Consider the following 25,613-nt stretch of genomic DNA (forward strand, 5'->3'; position numbering starts at 1 on the left):
GTAGAGCTGGGCTGGGCACAGCCGGGGGCCTTACCCTGGTGGACATCTCTCTCTGCAAATGCTCTTCCATCAGCCTGAGCAGCTTACTGCATTTAACTCTGAGCTTGCTTCTAATTGATTTAGGTCTTAGCTACACAGGGAAGGTTTTCCAGTACATTTCCACTCTGACTTTGAAGTGCTCATCGTAAATATATGTATTTTGGAAGATGGGGAGGCCCTCAGACCTTTGGAGATGGGCTGAGAGCAAAACCAGGCATAGACCTGAGTGAGAGGACAAGTGCCAGTCACAGTCACTGAGTGTCAGAAATGCAGCCCACCTCACCTCCAGCTGCTGACAGGGTGGCCATACCTGTTGTATCGGATGCCCTGGGGCATCTTGGGTGGCACCAGGAACACATGAATCCCCACCCGTAGTGCCCATGGCAAATGGAGACACTGAGCCAGCATCCAGGCTCAGCTCACATGTCCCGTGGTGAGCGTGGGCTGGTTTATGCAGGTAGATGGAGGGCCTGTGTGAAGGGAGCAGAGCTCTGGGTTAGAGAGGTGCAACAAGGTAAAGAGTTTGGCTGTGGGATCATTCTCCTAGTCCAGGAAAAAAACAGCAATCTTCAGAAGAGCTGAAAGAGCAGGGGAAAAAAACGCAGCCAAAGCAACCTGCCTCCAAAAAGGAAAGGAGATCTTGCAACTCAAGCTGAGTGGAGAGCACTGTGAGGCATGAGAGAGGAAGCCAACACGGAAACAAAACCTAGATCTTTCCTGCTGGACACAGAAGCTCCAGGTCTCACTCAGTATCAAGTCAGTCTCTTGCAGGCTGTAGGGAGGAGCAAAGGGTCTCTGTCCATGGAGGGACCCGGGGGGGTGACCACAGAGGTACCTACATGACAGAGGTAGGAGAGAGGTGCTAGAGGCAGACAGCCAAGCAGTGGGGCTAAAGACAAGATGATTCATCCCTGGGCTGGTATCATAAAACCCCTGAGTCTTCACTATAGGCTAGGACAGGTGACAACATTTGCGTGGGAAGCAGTAAAGAGCTGCTTTAACAAGGCACATAAAAATAAGCAACCAGAGCAAGAGCAGATACTTATGTGCTTCTCTAAAACATGATGCTGGAACCAGGGTGCCAGAGTTCACACATGGATGCAGCTGTGGTCAGAGACAAAATGGAAGGAAACCAAAGAGGGGTGCACCAGGGTTCCCAGGCAGATAGCGGCTCTCTGGCTGCTACTGGCTCCAGACCTGGGAGGAAAAGCATCTTCAGCTTAGCCCTGTGCTGCCTAGGACACCTGCACCACACCGTTATCACTGAAGAGTCCCTCTAGGGCTGTGACCGCAACACACTCAAAGGCTGTGGGAGAGAGCCAGAGGAATCCATCAGTCACGTTGAACATCCTCAAAGGGGAACTGCAGGAAGCGGGGGAAGTTTGTCAGCAAGGAATGGCAAGCAGTGGCTGTGATGGGGAAAGGCTGGCAGTGGCCTGGGGACCATGCTGAGGGCTTCAACTGTGCCAAAAAAGCCTCGTGGCCCCCAGAGCCTGGCCACAGTGTGGAGGGGGAGAGGTGGCTAGAACTGATGGGCAATGTTTAGGAAGGCAATTTAAAAAAAAACAAACTGGGAACAGCTTCTGAGTGAAGGATCACAGGGTGCTGAAGGGTACTTGCACATCACAAAAAGGCCTAACATGAGCAAGGTGCTGGAAGGTGACATCAGAGAGGAGAAGCAAGAAACTGGGTATGCCAAGTAGGAAAACAAAGGAATGAACAGAGTCAATCCAGGTAACCATTTGTCAAACTACAGAATGGAGGGGATGGGGCTAAGCAATGGCCATAACGTCCTTTGGGGTGCAGGCTGGGCCTCTAAGAAAATGGTGTCTATTGAAAAAAAAACCACCTTAATTTCAAGCCACCTGCGGCATCATGCACCTGCTGGGACAGAGGGTGGGTGCCGCTACTTCTGGCAGCAGCTCGGAGGAGGAGTGAAAGGACCATCGTGGCAAACAGCGTGATAAGGGCACTTGGTGCAAAGCTGTGGCAGCGCACCTGCTGGACCACCTCGACGCACCCGGAGGGGAAGGCAGCATCTGCTAACGCCACGTGGTCCTGGCAGCCTAGGCTCAAAAGGATTTTGAAAATTGAGGCTTGTGGCATTGAGCCTGGAGCGCATAAATCCTGGAGGCCCTGCAGGGCAGGGAGCCACCCCAGCCCTTCACAAGGTGAGGTACCCGAGTGGCGGAGCAGGGACCAGCAGCCCAAGCACCGGTGATGTGGTAGTGTCGCCGGAGGCCGGGCTGGATGCGGGGACGTCCCGCGGAACGGCTGTTCGTGCCACAGCCACTGGAGGTCAGCGCAGACCTACGCAGCCTGCTCAGGACAAAGCCACCCTTGGCTCCTTGTCACGGGGGGGCGGGGTGTGGGTGTGTGACCGGCAGCATCCGCCTGTCCCACCCAGGCCCCGGGGCCAGAGTCCCCCCCAACATCCCCCACATACCCTCCAGCCGCAGCCGTCGTCAGAGCACCCCCAGCACCATGGGGTGAGCTCCTCTCAGCCCCGCATTGCCCAGGGCACGGCCAGATATGCCTGCGCTGAGCCTGGTGCCCGGGAACAGCACCCTTTCCCTCCACTCCGGGCTGGAGTTGCTGGCAGCAGCGACCTGCAAGGTTGTGGTCACAAGGGAGAAAACATGGCTTTGCACCACAAAAGGTGCTCTTACAGCTAAAACCAGGGCGGTTTGAGAGGGGACATCTGTCTTGAAGAGAAATGCTCTACTCCTGAGCAGCTGCCGTGTCCTGCTGCACCTCAACCTTGTCCAGGGTGCAAAGGCTAAGGTGACACATGCCTCTTCTAGTAAGAACGTGGTTGAGAAAAGTGCTGGCCCAAAGGGACCAGATGCCCTGCACGGGCTTGACCAACATATGGGTGCACACTGTGGCACCTTGTCTGCCAAGGACAAAGATGCCGGCTGCTACAAGGTCTCTAAACAGTGTTGAAGCACTGGGGAGAAGCTAGTGGGCATGGTCCATTTGGATAGCAGTGACACATAGAAAAAAAAAAGGGGGGGGTGTTTCTAGAGGCACATTTCAAGCTGGTTGCTGGGATGCTAAAGAGTAAGGGTTCCTTGGATGCTTTCTCTGCTGTGCTCGAAGATCGTATCCACGATGAAGCAAATCTCAGCTGGTGCTTGGCACACAGAAAGGTCTCATATTAAGAGGAGGTGGGAAGCAGCTGAATGAGATGATGACTCTACCAGGCTCTGTTTAAGCTGAAAGATAACTGGGCTTTAGTACTTAAAATGAAAACCACAGGAAAATTTTGACCCCAAACCGTGTGTGGAAGAGCATAGTTCTGGATAGCTCATGCTGTAGGCACAAAGTCGATATAACATGAAGGTAGCAAAAAATGAAGAGCAGGCTGTGTAGCCAAGCCCCCAAATAAACAAGGCACCTTGAAACAGCCTGGGAACAAATGCATAAATTCATCTGTAGAAAAGCCAGAAGGCCGAAACAAACAAGTGAGCTGTGCTAAGGATAGAGGTACTCAAAGGGAACAGGCTGCAAGGAAGAGAGCCACCTCAATCACATTGAACATCCCTCCAGGGGAAATGCAGGAAAAGGAGGAAGCTCGTCAGCAAGAAACTGCAAGTGGTGGCTGCGATGGGGAAAGGCCATTTGTGACCTGTGGACCATACTGAGAGCTTCAACAGCTCTGAAAAAGCATCACAGATCATAGAGTGTGGCACAGCTGCAGAGCAGAGGTGGCTGGAAGTGATGGGCATCCATCAGGAAGGCAGGGGAGAAGCAGCCCTCCCAGGCCAGAGAGGTGGCCCAGGAGAGCTGCAGGACTGCCAGCCCTGGGGGGCTGCCTGGAAGGCTACCTTCAGGGGCTGTCATGAGCAGAGAGGTGCCTCTGGCCTCCTGGAAGTGAGAAGGCATCCCTGAAAGCCTGGAGTACTCCATACTATTAAAGTACCACACAAATAGTTGGGAACAGTGACTAAGACTGGAAGGCAAACGGATGAAAGCAAACAGCTGGGGAGGCACTGCAATGGGTTTTCTAGAGACAAATCAAGTCCCCAGATCTAGCAGGGTTCTCTGGAGCTATCAGCTGCTTTTGGGGAAAGGCAATGATGATACCCAGCTGAGATCAAACCATGATGGGTGGAAACGCTGAGATAAGGCCAGGCCAGCATGATCATCACGTCACTCTCTCCTGCTGCAAAACAAGGTTTTCACATTCATCTGCAGAATGCTATGAAAACACAACTCATCCTTGATCCAGTTAGACTTCCACAAAAGCCTCTGCTAAGACCCCTTAGCAAATGCTGTTAGAGAACCAAGGCTGTCAAGGATGAAAGGAAAGGTCCTCTCATGCATTAATGACTTGCTTAAAGGAAGGAAAATGCATCAAAGCAGCAAACAAGCTGTTTTGCAAGCAAGACAGGAGGTCTGGGCAACTGCGTGCTGTTCATCAGATGCAGAAATAGGCTAGGAAAGGGGGCAGAGAGCAAGGTGGAAAAGTTTAATGATGGTTCAGATTATTCATCTAGTCAAACTGAAAGCTGATGTGAATACCTACATGTTACTGAGAGACCTGAAGCTCAACAGCAGCTGAAATGTAGAACTGACAAATGCAAGTAAAAAGAGGAGGTCCAAGGGACAGGCTATAAATTAGACATCACTATTCAGGAAAGCAACCCTGAAATGCTTACTGATAACTGTTCTGAAAACACCAGTGCTGTGCTTCATATCCCCAGTAGAAACTGGATGTTTTATACTGCTTTGCCAGTTTGTGCTGCTCCCACTTCTAAAATCCTAATCCCTCCACTGGCATAAACTGCATTTTACAGTCTGCCTGGAATAACACTGCATCAGTGGAAAACTCTGTCACCGCTGAGTATATTGAACAGCTCAGGTCCTGGTATGGGCCTTGCAAAAGCTGGGGGCTTCTCTTTATTTTCTGGTTTGGCCATTATTGACTCAGCTGCTTCTTTCAAGTAGTTTTAAGTGAGGCGCACTGCAGCTCCCGGTTCATCTCTGCCTCCTTTCAGGATCCCTCAGCCAGAGGCAGTGCCACTTCAGACAGATCCTCTGCTAAGGCCCTGCTAAAGGTGAGGTGCGGCAAGGGATCCTTCCCACTTTCTGCTAGCACAGCACCACAGCAATGCCTTTGTTCAGCTGCTGTGCCACAGGCTTGCCCTGAGCTCTGCCCCTGCATACTGTGCTGGCCCTACAGATGCTCTGGTGGGTCCTTGTTCCCAGGGGATCTGAGAAAAGAGTCAGTTTTAGCTCTCAGCTTCCTTTTGCAAGGCTTATCTTGCTTTTAGGTGAAACCCACCAGGCCCCTGGGTCTTTACTTTCCCTTTTCCAGCCCCGCTCTGGTACTCTGAAGGTCGTTTCCTCCTCACGTCCACCCGCTGACCTGCCGTGCTGCTCACCTGCTCCCGCTTCCCATCACATCACCCCTTCAACACCGTCCCCATGGGGCCCAGACACCCCCTCCCCACAGCAGCCAAAAGCTCGTAATCACCCTGGGAGCTCTGGCGCACCTCTCCGCCCCACGCCTTCACCCGCCGCAGCTCCTCCACGGCCGGGCTCTGAACCGGCCCTCAGGGACCCCCCTCAGCCGCCCCCCGCCCTGACCCCCCGCCCGCCCACGACGGCGCCGCCGGGGCGGGAGAGGCAGCGGCGCGGCCCGGCCCCGCTGCTCGGCTCCCCGCTGCCATGGCAACCCCGCGAGCAGGCCGCAGCCCTGGGCGGAGGGGCGAGCGAGTGCGCGCGCGACCGCACCCCTCAGCGAGCTCGCGGGGCCGAGGCTGCTGCGCTTTAAAGGGATCGCCACCACGCCCCCCCCCCCTCCCCACCAGCCGGAGCAGCGACGCTGCTCCCATTGGCTGGCCCCTCCCCGGCGGCCGCGTCCTTGTCCCTCTTCGATTGGCTACTAGCCGCTCCGGCCTCCTCCCTCTCGGTTCCGATTGGCTGGTTGCCAAAGTCGCCATCCTCGCCCTTCCCCCGCTCCGATTGGCTCGTCTCCCGCCGCAGGCCGCGCCCTAGCCGCACTCTGATTGGCCACGGGCCTCCCCCGCCGCGCCCTGCCACGCTCCGGTTGGCGGCCGCGGGGCGCCCGGGCCCGCCCCGCCGCGCGAGCGAGCGGGCGCGCGCCGAGGCGGAGGCCGGCGCTGAGGCGAGGGGCTCGGGCCGCCCCCCCATCGCCAGTGTCGGCGGCGGCGGGATGGCGGCGGCGGCGGCCGGCGCGTTGGGTTCGGGCCCCGCCGCGGGGCCCCCGGCGGTGGCCGGCGGGGCGGCGGCGATGGCCGGCCCCGGGCCGGTCCCGGTGCCCATGAACCTCTTCGCGACGTGGGAGATCGACCGTTCGGCGCCGAGCTGCGTGCCCAGGTGAGCCGCGCCGCCCAGGGCCTCGCCGGGGGCGCCCCGCTCTGCTGCTGGGGCCTTGGTGAGCCCGGGGCCGGTCGGGGCCGGGGACGGCATGGACGGGGGGGGAGGCGCGATCAGCGGCCCCTGCAGCATCCCTGCCCCGCCGGGCCGAGCCGGGCCTGGGGCCGCGCCCCCTCGGTGGCGGCTGGGCCTTGCCCCAGCCGGAGGCTGGATGCGCGGCGAACGGCTACCCCGGCCGCCGTTCCCCCACCGTGCCGCCCGGTGTGCATCTAGTGGGAGCAGCGGCAGCACCAGGGACCGGCGGAGCTGGGTGTGCCAATGCCGGACCACGGCTGCGTTGACTCCATGTTGCGGCCTCTGGCTAGTGTCTGCCGTGATGGCCATGGAAGATCTCAGTGGGGTATATCATCGAGGCCATGCTGCTTCTGAAAGCTGCCTCTTTGCCCCTGAAGTGAATGATGGCCTTACAGCCGGTCCCCTGGAGCCAGGTAGTGGCCACCTGGCATCCATGGGCCCATGGAGTTACCCGTGTCACCTGCACTCCAGACTGTAGGTGACAGCAAAAAGAAAACAAAAAACCACTGTGCTGCCGGCTGAACTCACAGTTGTATCTCTGGCAGAGCTGGAAGACAAGCTGAATGGTGTAAAATGTCGTTGTTGACTCTATGGTTAAGGGTATGTCCAGGCTAGGTGTGCTTATGCGAAGAATGCAAAGACCTGTCTTGGAGCCAGGAGGTGCTGGATGTGTTAATGAGCTAGGTGTCTTTTGGCCCACTCACCTTGTCAGACATTGATCAGGAGGTCTTCTCATGAGAGTTAAGGGGCAGATTCAGGAAGTCACTCTGGATCCATGTATTGCTGGGCTGTGGTATATGGTCTGCAAGTGATGTATTCAAGTACTGCACAAAAAACAGAGGCATAAAATTAAAGAGGGGAAAATTAATTGTTCCTGTAGGGCAGGAGAACACAAGACTTTGTGAAAGAGCTTCAGAAGGTTGATGTGTTTGCAGGGAGAAACTTGGTGATTGAGTGGCAAGATGGGTCAGAGTAGAAATGTTCCGAAATACTCTGAGCTAGCAGAGAAAGCCTGTGTGATTGCGGTGCCCAAGGAGGTCCTGGGCTGAGCAGGCAGCAAATGGGAAGGAGTTTGCAACGTGTGTCTGTGAAAAACCAGTGCACCTTTTGATGACACATGCTGAGGCTGTTGTGTGGAGCAGGAAGCAGTGATCATTCTATAGCTTTAAAGTGACTTGAGGTATTGTTTATTTGTGGGTAGGTTACTCCCAAGCTGGAATTTGGAGAGCAGGACAGAATTACAAGGTTGACTTCCTGCAGAAAGAAGTTGCAGATACAGAGCACAGAACTTAGTGATGGCGAAGCATGTACATAGTCTTCACAAATGGAAATGCTGCAAGAGCCAGAGAGGGGAGGAACTGCTTTGGGCAAACCAAAGACAGAATGACTGGGAGTAGTGAGACCAAGTTTAGAAGTGGGTTACATGGGTGGTGGGATGCCAGCGGGTGAGCAGAAATGGTGTGTCATCAGTTTGAAAGTTGGTTGAAGAACTGCTCTTTGGCCCAGTGAATCCTGTACCTTTTCACAAGGGCAGTTTCCATTAGCATTGTGTAGATGCCTGCTTTAATGCACAAGCTTCTTTGTGTGTTCATAGCCTTGGGGGGCAGCCATCTGATACACCAGCTTGGAGGAAACTTCTGTAAAATTAATCCGAAATTTCATCTCTGGAATGTCTTCAAATGCAACATTTGTTAGGATGGGAAGAAGCTGATGGAAACTGATTCTTCCTTCAGAGGCCATGGCTCTAATATGGTGTGCTGCTATGCCTGTAGAATCAGCAGATGTCTGGAGAAGTCCTGTCAGGCCACAGTGACCAGTGTGGGACTGGTGCTTCTGTGTTTTCTAGTCTTCAGCTAGCCCAAGCTCAGGAATGAGTGAGCGAGTCACAGGTGGGCACCTATCAGGCAGGTATTTGTGTTCACTGAAACTAAAGGGAGATCAAACGCCAAATGTGAGCTGGGTTAATGGTGTATCTGTGCACTGTGCTTACTTATTGCTTGCTCATGTTCCTCCTCTACTGGTCTGCTTGTATAATGTTTTAGTCTTGACATTATGTTCTTCAAGGTAGAAACTCTGCTGTACTGTCCCAGTGCCCTGCACAGGTGGTCTCTGGTCTTATTGTGTTTTGGGGGTGGTAGTGGTGGCAAAATAATATCTATTCAAGGGCAATAATCCTTTTCCCTTGGGCCTCTCTGTCTCTTACGTGTGTGTAGTCTCAGTTCTTCCAGCTCTGTGCATATCTAGGGAAAGGAGAACTTTTCACTGATTTTAATGCTATAGAATGTGCTTTCTTTTTCTAGACTCTATCGTAAGTCTTTGCTGTCCCTGTGCTCCTTCTTAGGTGTTTCATTTTCTGAAAATGCAGCTCTGGCTGCTGCAGGAGTGGGACTGGGCTAGATCAACCTTTGTGGGGTTGCTCTGTGTTTGGCTGTTAGTGCAGGACAGTTGAGAGGCTGTGTCCAGGCCTTCAGGGTTTCAGAGAGGCAGTCTGGGACAGTAAAAATAGGCATCATGAAGTATAAGCCCCAATGTACTGAACAGTTCAGTATGACTGTAAGACTTCTGAAGCCATGTAGGAGGATCTTGGCTTTCTAAGATGAACTGTTGCCCATAATGGAAGTCTTTCCTGCTCAATCAGGAATGCACCACTGAACTAAGTCCACGTTTAGTTTTGGAAGTTGCCTTGCTCTCAGAATGGAGGTATCATCCCTCCTGCTGGGGTCTTTCTGTTTTCAGGGCCAAGCTGAGAGAGATCTGTTAATGATCTCTTTAAGAGATCTCATTAAGAGAACTCTTAATGCCCTTCCTATGAATAAGTAAGCATAGCCTAGACCCAGCTGACTTTGGCTCAAGTGGCTCTCAGGGGAGGCAGAGCTGAATTTTCTGGGCAGTGGGCTATTATGCAGAGAGGCAGAAGGAAGTAAACACCTGGAAACCAAGCAAAATGCTCTTTGCATCTTCAGTTAGGCTGCCCACTGGCATAGGGATTATTGGCTTCCCATCGCGATGCCTTAGAAGGAAAGCAATCCTGGTTGATTCCTGCTGCAGCATGTGAAGCATGCTTTTGCTAAAATAGTCAATCAATCAGCCTTAACTTCCACTCATAGTTATCTTAGTAAAAGTCTTCGTAGTGGTGTTCTGAGGCGGCAGAAAGTGTCTTTATTGTGATACCATGCAAATAAGTACCCTTAAGGGCTGTAGCAGGTTTTTACTGTATGGAGAATGCAAGAAGTGAACTAGAGCTTTGCCAAAGTAAAATGTCTGTCTGTGTCAAGGTAGTGTCTTATTGTATTTTCATTGTTTTGTATGCTAATCAGGCAGTACATTTGGAAAAAATGTGTGAAAGGACTTTGTGCAAACATGCTTGGGGTCTTGTTCTTTCCAGGTAGTGGTATTTTTCAACCTCTGTTAATAGGACTGCTCTTCCTTTTTTTCCCTTTAATATCTGAGAGCCCATAAAATGCAAGTTCTTAATTAGGAAACAAGATAAGATTGTGTGATTGTGTTCACTCTTACCCTTTTTCCATGACACAGCTGTTGCGTTCAGTGTTATGTGCATGTTGTTTCAGTGATAAGTCATCGCATTTCTAGTTAGAGGTGAGAGATACGAGTTGTGTTCTGGCTAATGCGTCAGTATTGTTGAGCTCAGATTGCAAAGGCAGATTCTACCTGTACAAATTATGCTGTGAATGGCACTGCAAGGATTCAAATACACTGCATTTCGTCCAGAGTACCTTGTATCTCAGTAAAATGCATGAGCTGAAAAACATTCCAAGTCTTGCTGCCACCCCCACAGTGTGCTCGAACACAGTGTCTCCTGCTTATGATAGACAGAAAAGCATTGACTTAGGGAAATGCATGTGGTTTGGGCTCACTTTGTGAGACTGTGTACATGCACCTTCAGGACGTTATGTTTCAGAAGATGCTCTGAATTCTCTGTCATTAAAACTTCCAGATATGTGTTTTGTAAAGTTATAGCCTAATGAATGTCTGCTTGGAAGGAGAGCAGTTATTGCAAGTACAACTGGAAATATCTCGTAAGTGCCACCATAGTGATGTGCCATAAGGTGAACGTTCTCGTCTCTGCAGCTCTGCTGTCCTGTTTGGGCAGACAGTATCTATTACCTGACACCTCATGGAGAGTAGGGTAAGACTTCATTTGTGCAGCTGGTTGCATGCTTTCCTTTCCCTGAGGTCCAGAAAGCCTTGCAGTGAGCCGTGCATGTCGTACAGCATGGAGGAATGTGCTCTCCTCTGGCACAGCTGCATTCAGCTGGGTTGGCAGCATCTCGCAGCCCCATGAAGCGGGCTGCTCTGTCAGCTGTGGACTCAGGGGTCTGTTTCCTCTCTGCAAGGAGTATTGCCTGTCTTTTCTACAACCCCTGAGAGTTTCCTTTTCTGAAGCTGATTTGGTGATGAAGAGCCTCTGAACTGGATGTTCCTTTAAGAAACACTTATTCCAGCTGGAATAACATGTATTTATCTGCCTGAGATGTTCTTGAGTGGTTTCCTGGGTAAATCAGGCATTTGCATGGTAAACTTCCAACCTCAGCAAAATGTGCTCTGTTTGGGTAAGCTACAGAGTTGCACCTCTGGGAATGTTAAATGATTCCAGATTGTTCCCTCAAAAGATACTATGATGCCGTGACAAAGCCGAGTAGCTCCAGAGTGGGAGTGCTTGGGAAAGGCCACAGTTTCTTGTAAGGAAAGAGTCTCTTATAACTGGTGATATTTGCCGTGTTTGAATTATGATTTCCTTTTAGTCCTATATAGAAAACAAAGTGTTCTAAACAGCCATTGGATTGCTTATTATTTTTAATATTGTGGGCTTGGCTACAAGCCTGCAACATAATACCTCTGATGTGTTGTCCACTATCTGTCACTCTCTGTGGCTTGTCTGTCGCAGAGGAGCACGTTTGGGATTTCTCCTCTGGCAGTGTTATGTTTCCCTTCTGAGCATATGATAATTGAGTTGGTGTCTCTTATTCTTTCTTTCTGCTCATTAGTGGAACTCGGGACAAGCGTCCGCTGCCAGTATGATTGATGGGAGGGTACGCTCCTTTCAGAATATTAATAGTGACTTTCCTGAAGGCTTAATTTTATTTGAAGTACCTGCCACACTGCCTCCAAGCCTTGGTCTCCAGTGTTTCATTCATTAGCTAGGCTGTGTTAGCTCAGTTGTCTGATGGCTTATAAAAAATGTTGCATTGTTCTTATTGTGCTAGTACACTATGAGTGCTCATTCCACTTCCTCTGGTGTATTCAGTTACTTGTGATGGATTACTAACAGCCATGTAGTATGCGTATAGTGCATCCTCCTCTGGGATGGAGATCCTCTGACCTTTATCCTGTCAAAAGAATGAATTGCTGACCACCAGTATCTTATGGGGTTCCCGTAGCAGATCCATTCTTCAATGAAATCTGTGCTGGTGCTTTTGTGTAATTGTTTGCAACGTGGAATGATTCTAGATCAAATGCATGTCTCCAGTCAACTTCAGAAGATGTTATTTCCAAAAAAGAGCCAGAGGTGAGAAACACACTGCATTTTATAGCAAGCCAGATGAGCATCTGGGCAAGGCTATTTTCCAAATACCTTGTGTTCTTATCTGGTCCAAGCTTTCAGCGTCCCAGCTGATGGGGAAGCTGTGCTTCTGTTTTGTTTTGTTTTGTTTTGTTTTGTTTTAACTACATCAAAGCTGGTGGATACTGTTTTGGGAAACAAGAAGTGAGAGTGTCTTACTCCTCTGCATGGGATGTTGCAGCAGGAACCTGTCTCTGCCTCCGGGGAAGCAGACAGCTTAAGTGATATTGCTGTTGTAGTTAGAAGTCTCTTAGATAAATGAGGCTTTGTTTGGATACTTCAATATGCTCATTGCAGTGGACCTGAAGGAGAGATGTAGTATTTCAGGTACCTTAACACATTGCAACTGTGGTTACAGAGACCACTCCCTGCTCTGCAGTGTGATTCAGCCTCTGTGCACACAGCTCAAAATTACACTGGCTTTTTCTGCAGGCCTGTTGCAATGCCATCTCCTTTATAATTTACTGCCCACTGTCATCTCTCATGCTCTTTCTGTTTTTCCTGTCTCATGTGGTCTAACCCAGTGAGGGATTCTGTTTAGTAAACAAAAACTCCTGTTGTATTTTGGCTGCTGTTCTAGTTTTTCTAGGTTCTCCTTATTTTCCTACTCATGCTGATTTTTACACTTCCATTGTAAATCCTTATCATGCTGCTTCTTCTTCAGTGTGAGTGTATCTTAAGCAGCATGAGATCCAAAGCCAGTGTGTGTGTGTGACCATCTCCTGGACAAAAAATGTCCAGGTTCCATACCCATCTGTGTGTTTTTAACTGTTTTTCTGTGCATATGATAGGTAAATTCTTATCAGTATCGGTAGTTTGGGATGATGGCAGAACTCATGTCTTTGGTTCCATTTTCCAAAACTGAAAAACACTAACAATTAGCTGTTGTGCTGTTATAATGGCAGCAGGGTTAGAATAAGAGTAACTCCCTTGTAAAGGGTTCTGCTACTCTTTTCCTGTTCTTCAATACCTTTTCTTTACCAGGGGAGAAGATCATGTTCATCCAAAGCCTCTCATTGATTCTTCTGCTGTCTGATTTTCAGTGACAGTTCAAGTAGTGTCTCTGAATCTGTATTACTTAGATCACATTTTTTTAGATTTACATTATTTATATATTTTTAGAAGAGCTCCCTTGTATTTGTTCTGCATTTTCCCCTGTGTTCTTTCAGCTATCTTCTATTAGTCCATTTATTTTCTACCTTATCAATACATTCACTTTCTTCTCATTGCTCCTTTCCCTCAAAAGCCCTGCACACTCCTGCTGATAATTTTGGCACTGTTCTCACATTTTCTCCTTGCTTCTGTCTTGCCTTGCACACCTGTAACTGAGTAATCTTTAGTTCTGAGTCTTAATTTTTCTCTTGTCAAAGTAGTTTGCTTTTTTTCTCAGAATTTAGAGACTATTCCTTGTGAAGTTGCAATGGCCACATCTTGTTCTTGTATGGCTTGTATTTTTCAGCTGGACTATGTTCTTGATGTGCTTGGGTTGTTTTTTAACGGCTTTTAGATTTTTTCACTGTTAATGAATATCAGCTTTTTTCTTTTGTTAAACTTCCTGAATTTTCTTGTATGTGCATCCCTGAAATACAGTCCCATAAGCTGATATTTTTTTCAGTTCTCTTGTAGCTTATACTTGAGGCTGCTTGCTCCAAGTATTCCTTCTTTTCTTTTGTGCTCCTTTGTCAGAAGCAGACTCAGGATGTCCATTTGGATTTCACAGCATACTGTATATATGAGTAATTTACTAATTTTTTCCTTGATGTTTGTCAAGTCCCTTGACTTTTCAAGCTTTTTCTCTGCCTATTATGTTCCTTAATCTCCAGTCTGACGAAAGGACAACGTTCCCGTTACTCTGCTTTTACATTTTGTTCATCTCACCTGTGTGTGGATGAAATGTTCGTAGTTATTTGGGCATAACTTTATCTGTTGCAATACTGATGTGTGGAAGCACGGACAAGTCACCCTTATTTCAGGGACCTGCTCCACCCGCAAGGATCTGAGCAGAGAACTGCATTGTACAGGCTTTGGTTATTAACAGCTTGTGTTGCAAGTGGATGAAAAGCCTACGCACAAATTTACCAGTTTTGGTAAGAATCATTCTTTTGAGTGAAGAATCTTAACTGTGCAACTCTTTAGAATTAAACTTTTTTTTTTAAATGTAAAATTTTTTTCTTACAGTTATGAAGAAACCTCAAAAATTGATGCTCATGCTGGTTTGACACTGTCTCTTCCATGGGCCTGTATCACTGCTATTGCATCACTTCAGTCCCTCCCCTGTGCTCTCTCCCCAGATGTATCTTACCATGGTACCATGTTCCTGAGCCTGCAGGTAGTCAGATCTAAGGTGCTTGCCAGCTCATGGTAACAGCAAAGGAAACAGATGGGATGTTTGATGGGTTTGCTACTTCAGAAGTAGCAAGCTGCAATGAAACCTTAACTCTGCATTCATCAGTAGTAGGAAAGTTGTTAGACTATGCATTACAGAAGCTGCTGTATGGCACATGTTCCCTTTTTGTCAGCATGTGTGGAGACCTCTACCAGGACAGTCTGGACGATGGAGGATGCCCTGTGTTGTAAGGCACTGTAGCAGGGTTTGCCAGACAGGTGTCTATTGGCACTTGAACAAATGCCTGCAGCAGAGAAATGGAGGAAGTTGGTGTGGATCAGTGAACTAACCTTGACCTCAATTCACTGCTTTTCCCAACTTGGCTGCATTGGCACATCTCCAGCAGACTTGGAGGTGTACCCCAGCAAGCTCTGCCAGATGATGAGCGTTAGGATGTAACCTGTCCTGCATCCCCATTAGCACTTTCAAACTTGGTTGAAAGGTACTTGTCACTGTGTCTTAAGCACTTGTTCTTTTCCTCCTGTAGACAAGGCTGCAAGTGGTGTTTTTGTAATCACTCACTGCTTTGTGGTGGTTAATTCATTAACACATTTTATTTTAGCCTGGAGACACAGTGAGCAAGCTGTTTAGCAACAGGTATCGTGGCAGACTGCTACGATGGTTCCATGGAGGTGTGGTGCATTTGCATCTTGCCATGCCATTGACTACTGCTCTCAGCTAAGCTGGCAGTGCAGCATCTTTTGTTAAAGCAGCCTTGGATTTGGGGACAGCTGGTGCAGCAATTCTGCTGTGTATGTAGACAGAAAAGTTCAAAATCTGTTACATTTGTGAAAAAAGTTCTGTAATGTTAGCCATACTAATGCTGATGCCTAATTTCAGCATGGCTAAAATGAGAGATCAATGTGCTGCTGCAGACTTCCACTTTTTTTCTGTCTACCCTGAGGCTGCTTTTGGGCAGACCCCAAGTGAACAGCTGGAAGTTCAAACATGGTGATCTTACGTAAAGCAATGACCAGTTAAAGATGTGATGTTTCGCAAGTAACGTACCCTTTCTGTTGCCTATAAAAAATAATTTTTAAAAGTTTGCTGCAGCATGTAGCCTTATCACTGACCTGTGGATTGTTTAGTAAGCTCTTTCTAACGTTTCTAGGGAGGCTGTTATGCAGCAGCAATGAATTTGGTCACATGCTCTTTGTTAAACAAGTAACTTGTTTGAAAATAGAGCAGAAAGATGACCTTGCAGTTTGGACACTGAAGTGAGGCTTAGATTCAGATCCAGGATCTGAAGTTGCTTGCTCTTCTTCTAGTTCAAATAACCCTTTCCCTGCCTGAAGCCATAGCTATGACTCATGTTCCTGTTCTCCCCACTTTGTTCCCAGCTGCTTGTTTCCATTCTGCAGTGTTGCCGTTTCCTTGCATGTGCTAGGGTGACTGTGGAGTTGTATTGTAAAGCAGAAGAGATCTTGAGGTGTGGCAGGGTTGCTCCCAAAGCCAACGTCCTGCAACACGGTGCCAGTACTCATAAAAGAATAAATTTGTCCTTCTTGGGGAAAATAGACCCTTACAAGACTGCCCATACACTCTGGTGTATTTCCCTGAGCTGGAAAGACAAAGCTGAATCTAGAGGAAATGGCTGGGGATTCTTCCCTGGCTTCCACAGACTGGAGAGCTGGGGTAGGAAGCCTGAGGGTGCTCAGAAAGGGGCAACTGGAGAGAAATCATCTGAGAGCCAGATCACCAGCAGAGTTTTCCTTGCTGTCTAATCTGGATGCTGCTGGCTGGGAATCCCCTGAACAGGCTCAGAGGACCATGGGAACTGGTGGAGTCTGGAGGAAGGTTTGGGCAGCAGTATGTGGAAATCACTTGGGATTTTTTTGACTTTCTGCTGAGGTTTTAAGGGCTCTTTGTGCTGAGGAAAGACGTTGTTCCTGGTAGGGGCAATTAATGTCTGCATAGCTTGCAGTGGAGCATGAGAGAGGCTAATGGCTGTGTGACTGACTAGCATGCTGTGCATGCTGGGACAGGCTGTCTGGGCAGATCCTAATGCTTCCTCAGGAGATGCTTCTTGACAATGTGCTTATTATCTGGAAATCAGCTTGTGTGACAGGAGGCGCCAGGAGGCTATGGCAGAGTCTCATGTCCTGTTGCGGTAGGTGCTGCATGATGTGCTATAATGAAATGCTGCCTGTTCTCTGGGGTTTTACTCCATGCTTTGGATAGACATGGGTGAGGGGGAAGCAGAGGTGAAGTGGTTCACCCAACAGTTAAAAAGTGGCAGAGACGGATTAAATCTCACCTCTCTGCCTGGAACCAGATCTTAACTCTAAATTGCTTCCTTCTGTAAAAGCAGTGAAGTCTTGCTGTAGCAGAGCCTGGGGGATGTGGTTATATCACTGCAACTCTCCTGTGCACATGGTGGGGCAGCAGTTGTTTGGTATGGTTTGTCCTCAATTAATTTTTCTTTTTTTTTTCCCCTCCCTAAATGTTTGGGTATTGTGAATAACACAGCAAATGAGTTGTAGTCTCACACAGGCAACTGCTAAGAAAATACACAATGTCTGTTCAACTCTCTCAACTTCTGATGTATTTGCCCAATTTTGTCCTGGCTTGTCAAGGGCAAGGGCAAGGCAGTTGAGATATTCTCAACTGCCTCAAAGAACCATGTTTCATAGAAATCAGTGGTTAGAGGGAGGTTGGAGGTCCTGTTAGATCCCCTGTGATGGGGAACTTGGCTCTCTTCCAATGCCCTGTTTGCAGGCTGATGTGCCTGGATGTGTTGCGGAGGTAACTCTCAACCGTCCTCAAGGTTTGCTGTCTTTTTCCAGTGGGGTGGTATTGAGAGTCGGGAGGGGAAAAGGAGAGAAGACAGCCTGGAAAGACGGGATATAAGTGTGGGAAAGGGGGTGAAAGAGAATGGTGCATTTTCAGGCTAAGCTGTTTCATGATTAGCAGCAGTAGTTTAAGCAAAATTTGAGCAGTGATCTTTCCAGTGATGCATCTGTGTGGGTATTTAATGTGAAAGGATGCAGAGTGATGGGAGAATGGTTTCAAGGAGCCTGTTTCATTCATTGTTTGTGCGGCAAGGTGCGCTTGCTCCCTACATACAGAGCTAAATGTGCCTTTAAACCAGTGAGGTGAGAAGTGTCAGCCATGAGTAAGAGGCAAAATTAACAACCCTAAAGACCCCTCTTAAGCAGTTGTAGGAGAAAAGATTTAACAGCCACCCCCCTGCCTTATGACTTCTGCCTACTCAGAGCCTAGCCAAGAGGAGGGAAATGAAATCTCTTAACCTTATTATTGTTTGTGACTACAGTAAGCAATCCAGTTACTGCCATCCTTTAATCCTGACACTGTTGGACCCCAATTAGAACAGAGAAATCTTGGTTTCATACCCTTGCAGGCAGGGATGCGGTGTCTGTGAAGGAAATCACTGAACGTCTCTGTGTCTTGACCATCACCTGAAGAAACTGTGATGGGGCTTCACACTGACCACTTGGAGTTTGTTCAAGGAGTTCAAGTTTAGCCCCAAAATTTGAGTTCTGTCTATCTGTCCAGGTAAGGAATGACTGCCAGGCTGCCACTGGGTTCTCCAGTCTCTCTTTTTAAGTGACCTGGACACTTCCTCCATAGATCTAAGTGTCTTTTGGGGGAAGTTTGAAGCTTTTAGCAGATTCCTCCTGAGAAGAGGAATCTTGAAAAGCATGTTCCAAAGACCACTTCTACCACCGTGGCCATGGTTATTTCTCTTCTGGGTAGCTAGCAGAGCTGTGAGATATGTAAGAAACTGGGACGTAGACTGTGGTAGCTTATGCCTGTGCCAGGGCAATGGTGTTCTTTGGGCAAGATGCAGAAAAGCAAAGATGGTTGACGATGGGATAGCAGAAGTGGTCAACATCCCAGCTAAACACTGCTGTGAAGAGAAGGCAGAGCAACTAGTTATTGGCCCCCAGAAGATCTTATATTCTCTTCTGAAAAATGATGAGGCACTTGTGTTTGTGTCCAGTCCTGATTGTAGTGGCAAACACTCCTGTTGACATGAATACGAATAGGTTTCGGATCCCAGGTGACAAAAGATTAATAACTCTGCTTAATTACAACCTATTTTTTTTCTAATACTCTGAGAGTAAATGACTTTTCAAGGAGAGCTGGCTGTGAGATGTGCAGGATGTCAGAACTCTCTTTGGGAAGAAAGCAAAACTAAGTAGATCAAAGTTTAAAATCCAGGGTAGCTTTGTGTGAGAGAAGCTCCATGGTCTCTGCCTTCAGAGTAGATGTGATTTCAAGCCAAACAAACTTTCTGTTGAGGTTAGAATTGTTCAGTGTAGATCTCTTCCAGGGTGATTACAGCCTCAGCTGTCCGGATGGAGACAGTTCTACAGAGCACCTTCCTTGTGATACCCGACTGCACAGCACCCTGAAGTAGGTTATGGAAAGGAAGTGTAAAGTTATGTGTTGTTTTGCCAGCACTAGTTATATTTGATGGTATAAGTAAAGCATGTGAGGTTTCAGAATTCAATTCCTGTTATCCAGAACAAACATTTGCTGCTGACAGCCCTCTAGAAGGATCTCTGAGTTGTCAGCAATGCAGGTGAATTGATACCTGATATGGTTTCTCTATCTAAGCAGTAGGGCAGAGAGCAAGACCAGGAACTTTCTCAGAAGCAGCAGCAGCAGGTAGAACAACAAATGCTAAAAAAAGGAATCTTCTTTAAAAAAAAAGAAATTAAAAAAAAAGATAGGTTGGTGACAATGTGAGGATTTCTAGAAGTACCTTTTGAGTGTCCTGGCTCTTGGTTCTTGACTAACTATGGAAAATGAAGCCACTGAAGGGGAAATAACTTGCTTCTTTCTGGGGTTGAGAGAGATAATCTCAGACTGCCTGAAAGGAGACTTTTGAACAGTTCTTCTTCCCTTATTTTGCAATACCAAATCTTTTCTTCCCACAAAATATATCGTCTATGTTCTGTAGAGCATCTGTTGCTCTTTGGGCATGTAACTGAAACATGCACGCGCGCGCGCACACATACCCCCTGCCCACCTGAAAGACAAAAGATGGACCTCAGTGACAAGTTGCCACCCTTGTCAAGGACACTTTGGAAATGCATGCACTGCAAAAGACCTTTGAATTTGAGCTGTGGTGACATGACTGTTAGTCCTTCCTGCTTCTTCCTGTACCAGTGGACTCTTTTTGGAATGCCAGCTCTGCGTACTAGCTTCCATACCTGTAGGATGCTCATGGGGTTGCAAGTGACAGCTGCTGCTTCTGAATGATACCTGGTCATGAGAGGTGGTGATGGGGATTATTTGAAATGCTACCTTTGAAGCACGTGTCCGTGCAGAATACTTGGTTCCACCAGCATGCTTGTCCTGGACATCGCATCTGCACTGTGCTCTGCCTGTTGCGTGTTATCCTCTTCTCCTGGGACAGAGGTGCTCAGCCTTTTAGAAAAGCAATAAATCAATTTAAAGCAAACAAGTTGCTAGCTGGTACTGGCCACGTCTCTGGTGCAGGTCTAGGGAGAGGGGGCAAAAATGGAGGAGAGTTTGTGTTCTTCTGTCCTATTGAACCTGAAACCATTTTGCAACTGTATCACTAAAGCACAGTAGGAACACAAGCCTGTGGTGTTTGCTTAGGATCTCTCTGGTTCCCACGGTTCTCAAGCTTTTCTCTTGTTTCCTACAACATGCAGATTATATAAAGGACAGGTGAGGTTGGGTGAGAGCCAGCCATGCTTTGTACTTGCTAATTTTCTTCCCTTTATATTTTCAGGTTTTGTACTACCTTGAGATTTCCCATATTTCAGCTATGATACAAATATTTTGAAGGATTAAGCCTTAATGTTTAGGATTAGATAAAAGGGGGGTTGAGGGAAGGAGTCTGTTTTATGCCTAGTGACCTTGTTCTTTTGTATCAGCAGCCTGCAATATTTGGGAGGAGAAGCAGCTCCTGAGCAAACTGTTCATTGAGTAGAGCTGCTAATGACAGATGGTGTGGGGTGGCAACTGCTAGTGACCTGGTAGTAAAATGACCAGGCCATTGAAACAGGGCAGCAGAGAGATTTTCAGGCTTGGGAATTTATAAGAGGTTGTGTATGACTGATTCAAGAGACCTTTTCAGTGTTGCACTTAAAGCTGTGAATGCACAGCCATTGCCAATCTTAGATCTCCTGACTTTGGTTTTGACATGCTGTCTTAAGATTTACAGCCTGAAACACAAGGATTTATTACTTATGCTGAGTTTCACCACACTCTTTCACTAACATTAAATTGCCCTGATGGAGGACCAACTCAGAGCAAATTCACCTGAGCTGAATGCTTCCTTTCCTCTGACTTACACCTGCTGTGCTTTGGGGAGTGAACTTCAAAAGCTCTCTTAGAGTATGTATGCAGGTCCACAACAAGTACCCCATAAATATGATCTTTTTCTTCTTATTATTCTCTAATGGAAGGCCTTGAGACGTTAGGAAACAGGAAAAAATCTTGCTCTTCCATGTGGACACACCTGAGAACAAAAGTGTTTAGAGTTGCCCGGGACCCACAGGTGTATTTCTTTCTTGCCCATCTTTCTTCCCCACCCTCGCAGAATTTGGCATGTGCTTTCTGTTGCATTGATAGTAGGAGGTTTCCTGTAAAGCTTTGTGATTCTTAAGACAGGCTTAGGTTTCTTTTTTCTTTGCCTGCTGAGGTTATACTTTTGGCAAATATCATCCTCTGAATATCAAGGCTAGCAGCTTTCCTTTCCTTAAGAGTAAAGATCTGATTTTGAAGGTATATGCAGATTTTGCTCTGAAGGAAGGTGTCTAATAAAATAAGGAATTTTCCATCACAACAAGTGGTGTGTTTCTTGGTGGCTGCAGCTTCTAGATTAAATGGGTGAGATGCTCCTAAAGCATATGTTTTAGAATCAGATCTGTCTCTATGCTGTGAATTACTGGGCTACATCCAGTTACAAAACTGGATGTAAAATCCTGGTCCTGACTGCAGACAGCTCCTGGGGCCGCAGCTCCAGAGTGTAACAAACATGTTGAGTGTTAGGTTGTTCTTCAGACACCTACTTTATTGCAGATCTGAGAAAGCTGAGCTACGAGGTGTGTGGTTGAGTTTTTCCCCTGTCCTTTGGGATGCATTTCAAGCTGTTTCTCAATGGCTGTTGGCAGACTTCCAGTCTCTTACTGCCTTGCTAAATCACCTGTAGTGTGAGTAGTTTAGTAACACATGAGAATTGCAGCAAGCATAAGGTGGTACGACTGCAGTGTGTGAAATACACTGTTGTGCCCTGTTAGTGCAGATGGAAAAGCCTGCCCGAAAGTGGTGTTTGGGGTGACTGGTTAGTATGAATTTGAGTGCAAATCCAGCACTAACTCCCAGCAGCTGACATCCCTAGCAGGTGATAAGCTGGTAGGAGTTGTTTTCTCTCTTCTGAGTTAGTTTTCTCACCAACCCAAAGGAGAATGGAGTAATGTGGCAAGGATGCTGAGAAGCTGCCCCTTCATAGAAGAGCATTGCCTGGTGGGACTCTCTAGAGCTAGCAGCAGCTCTGCTGGAAGGCGAAAAGAGGGTTTGATGAAAATCCACTCTGAAACATGGTTGCTGGAAGGATACTATGTTTTAGATTTCTTTATCCATGGTAGCTGACTTCCATCTTGTCTTGTACGGACCTGAGTGGGATTGGTCAGCATGTTTTTGGTAGAGAGGAGACAATCTGCCTGCTTTCCAGTCTTTTCTAAGGAAGTTTGTCACTCAGTGGGTGAGAGGAGAAATGCCATCTTTCCAGGCAGTGGTGCTGCTAGGGATGAACGTCCCTCGCCTTTACTCCGTCCTGCCGAGAAACCTCCTCTTCCAGTGCACCTGAAACCCTGCCCTCCCTCCTCTTTTCCAGAAGAGATGGGAAGGGGCATGCAAACTACCAGTGCAGTATCTACTAGAGATATTGATCTCCCATCGGTTGTTCTGCTTTTAGACAAAGCAGGGGGCTGGGTAATTACAAATTTTATTTCTTAGAAAAGAAAAAATCAAGCTTTTCTCAAGCAGAGTCCCACCATTTCCTCTCAGTTTCTTTTCCCTGGGCATATGGAGAAAAGAAAAGCTGTCTGCAGCCCTTCTGGAAGTTGCCTGAAAGTTTGGCTGACCATGGTGTGAAGCTAATCCTACAGCTGCTCTGATGTCCTTTGTAGGGTTGTTGGTTCACATGCTTCAGATGTTAGGGGAGTGTGTTAAGAAAGAAGAGGCATTTACAGTTCAAATATCATGGAATCATAGAATCTCCTGAGTTGGAAGGGATCCGTGAGGATCATTGAGTCCTACTCCTGACTCTATACAGGGCAGCATAAAAGTCTTGCACTTTAACTGGAAATGGGTCCTTCCAAACCTTGCAGCAGGTAACACAGTATTAAGTCTGCGGGTTCAGGTAATATAGCAGTGGGGCCCATGCCAGGGAGGAGAGTGTAGGGAATGGTAAAGCCCACCAGATGACCAGCAGCTGAGCACTTGATGTAGGAACTGGCTGTGGGCAGCTTGTGCAGATCCTTGTGTGCAGTTAAACCATGCTATCTGCTTGAGATGCAGCAGACAAACAGGTAATGGTATGCTCTGGGTGCTTAAGATTGTGCCCTGCTGCGAGGTTGTGAGGATGGATGATGGTAATTATTCTCATTTCTAAAGGACATCTTGTAGCTCCCTAGCTATGTGTTAGAGACTCGCAGGCCAGGAGCGTACAGTGGGGAAGGGAAGCTTTCTCCTATTGATTAGTACTTTGTTTTGGAAAAGGAAATCATTTTTAGGGAACAACTTGAGGAAATAATTTTTAGGGAACAACTTGAGGAGTCATCTCTGGATCCAGGCAGAGCTGTTCAGGATGGGAATCAGAGCTCTTCAAAAAGCTGTAACTTTGCTTCTACGTGTAAAGATTTTGGTGCTGTTTAATGCAACAATGACTTTGAAGTTGTTGAGTTTCAACTTTGCAAATGTTAAATTCAGCTCCCATGAATGAATATCGGACACTGTGTTGCTGGAGGAGTTACTCCTGGAATCAGGCTGCTTCTTTGTCTGTCTTGAAAGGAATTGCATCCAATATCTGATGGGGAAGCACTTTTTCAGCTGTGTAGCCTTTTATTCTCTTGACATACCTTACAAAAAGGCCAATAAATTTCAGAGATGGCTTGACACCAGCCCAAGTTATTTTGTTACTCACTGATAAATGATGGACCATTTCTCTGTGCATTTTTGGTGTGTTGCCATTTTCTGTTTGCCTGAGCAAATATAGTGTTTGTGTATGCTCTACAGGAGGTCAGGCCAGACAGACCTGTAAGACTAATGTCCCTCCTAATCTTAAAAGATATGGAAAAAAAACCCCAACGGGAAGTCTTACATGCTGAGCCTTAGGAGGTGACATGTTAGATCCTGACACTGAATAGTTTTCTAGTGTTATCTTCTCAAATATGAGCTTTCCCCCCACCCCCCCCCGAATGTGTGTTGTTTGGCATCTTCCATCTTCTGCAATGCAAGTAGCTGGGACGTGTGACCCAAAGCTGTTGTGTGAGCTCTCATCACAGCACAGCCAGCGTTGTCAATAGACATCTGTGTAGCAGATTGCAGAACTCGGCACAGGACAAAATAGGTGAAATAAAAGTACTCAAATAAAGCCAACAATACTGTCTTGATGAAGCTGTGTTACCACTATGGTATGCTGAGGGAGAGTAAGGTGAGAGGCACCCCAAAGTGGCTAATTGCTGTTGCCTTACCTTAACTGGAAGCCTCGCTGAGTTGCATGCCTTTCTGCTGGGGTGCTGGGTGATATGTGTAGTTGGCATTAAAAGTGGTTCCTGTGGGTGACTCATGCATTGGGTTGTTTCAAAAGAAGGTGGGAGAGCTTTATTCCTTTCTCAGGCCGAATTCCAAATCCATTGTACCTGCACTCGGCATGACACCTTGGATGGCATGAATTGGCAGTCCCAGCCTCGCAGCTTGGGACTGGCACCCCTTCTCTGGCACTAGTTCCAGCGCATGCCTGGCTACGTGGCAAGCCATCTCAGTGCTGGCCAGGAAGGAAACAACTCGTTATTTTTTAGGTTTGTTCTTTGCTGGATTAGCCGGTTGAGTCAGTTCATCATGTGCTTAAACACACGGTGGCGGTGGGGAATCACAGGGAGTGGAGAACAAGGCATTGGCTTCTGGTGGTGGGGGCTGCTGGGTTGGTTCACCAGCTTCTCTGCCTGTACCCTCTGAAAGGGATGTCGGTGTTCCCAAAGAACTGGAGTGATACTTGATTTCTGTGAACATCTCTTACAAGGGCCTTAAAATGAGCCTGGAAATGAACTGTCTGGACTCCTGGGGGCATTGTGGGGGAAGCTGGCTATAAGCAGTAACATGTTACCCCAGGTATCTATCTGCTAGATGCTGCCAGTTGCATGCTCTCTAATGGGCACAACCTGCAGCATGAGGTCCACACAATGAAGCCATGCTGTTTTGTCTGCCGGGGGGCAGCAGTATAAGGAAAAGGTCTTTCTGATTTAGCCCTAGTGTAAACAGATTAAAGTCTCCTTTTTATTTCTTCACAAATGTCTTTTTATTCCTTTGATTAATGTGGATAAGTAGTCCTCTTTACATTTTGTTTTGGGCTGGCTTCAATTAATGGTGATTTGGAGGATAACTGGGTAGAGTAAGGTATTTCTCACTGAGCACCAGTTCTAATGGGTATGTTATCAAGTGTCCTCTTCCCTGGCACCTTCTCCAGGTGACTCCTTGAAGAAAATTCTCTGCAGAGATGGAAATATGTCTCTAACTGGAAGAAAGGCTCTTCCAAAAGCACCAAAGCATAGCAGAGTTGCACTGAAGCATAGGGATTCCCAAGGGTATTGCAGTAGTATGTGCCTGTGTAAGAACTCATCCTTTCTTGTTATGTTTGAAGCCATTAGAGAATTTCCTGGGCACAGAGGTGTTTTAAGCCCAAATTGCCATGGTGTACCGGGGGCTGCAAGCAAACATCATTCAGCAAGTGAGTGACAGGCATATTCACAGGGCTTTGAAATCTTATGCTAGAGACAGTTCAATCAGGAGTGCAGCTCTTAGTCAGATGTGTGTGCTGGACAGATTATCAGTAGTGCTCAGATACCAGCTTTATCAAAAGCAGTGCAAAATCAAGAAAAAACTGCCAAGAAACAGCTAACAAATAACCCCCACGGTTCTTTGTTCTACGACTGAAGAGTCTTTACTTTAAGCCTTTCT

General features: G+C 47.5%; 1 protein-coding gene across 1 annotated transcript in view; it reads left to right on the forward strand.

Annotated features, from left to right (window-relative positions):
• The first annotated feature begins 6,133 nt into the window (after positions 1 to 6,133).
• LOC140649674 (phosphofurin acidic cluster sorting protein 1-like) overlaps positions 6,134 to 25,613 on the forward strand; it is a 70,108-nt gene continuing 50,628 nt past the window's right edge. Inside the window, exon 1 of the mRNA XM_072857183.1 lies at positions 6,134 to 6,387. Within this exon, the coding sequence (XP_072713284.1) occupies positions 6,224 to 6,387 (164 nt within the window). The 5' untranslated portion in view covers positions 6,134 to 6,223. The remainder of the gene's footprint in view (positions 6,388 to 25,613) is intronic.

This window comes from Ciconia boyciana, chromosome 3, assembly GCF_034638445.1.
Source record: "Ciconia boyciana chromosome 3, ASM3463844v1, whole genome shotgun sequence".
Taxonomy (NCBI): Eukaryota; Metazoa; Chordata; class Aves; order Ciconiiformes; family Ciconiidae; genus Ciconia; species Ciconia boyciana.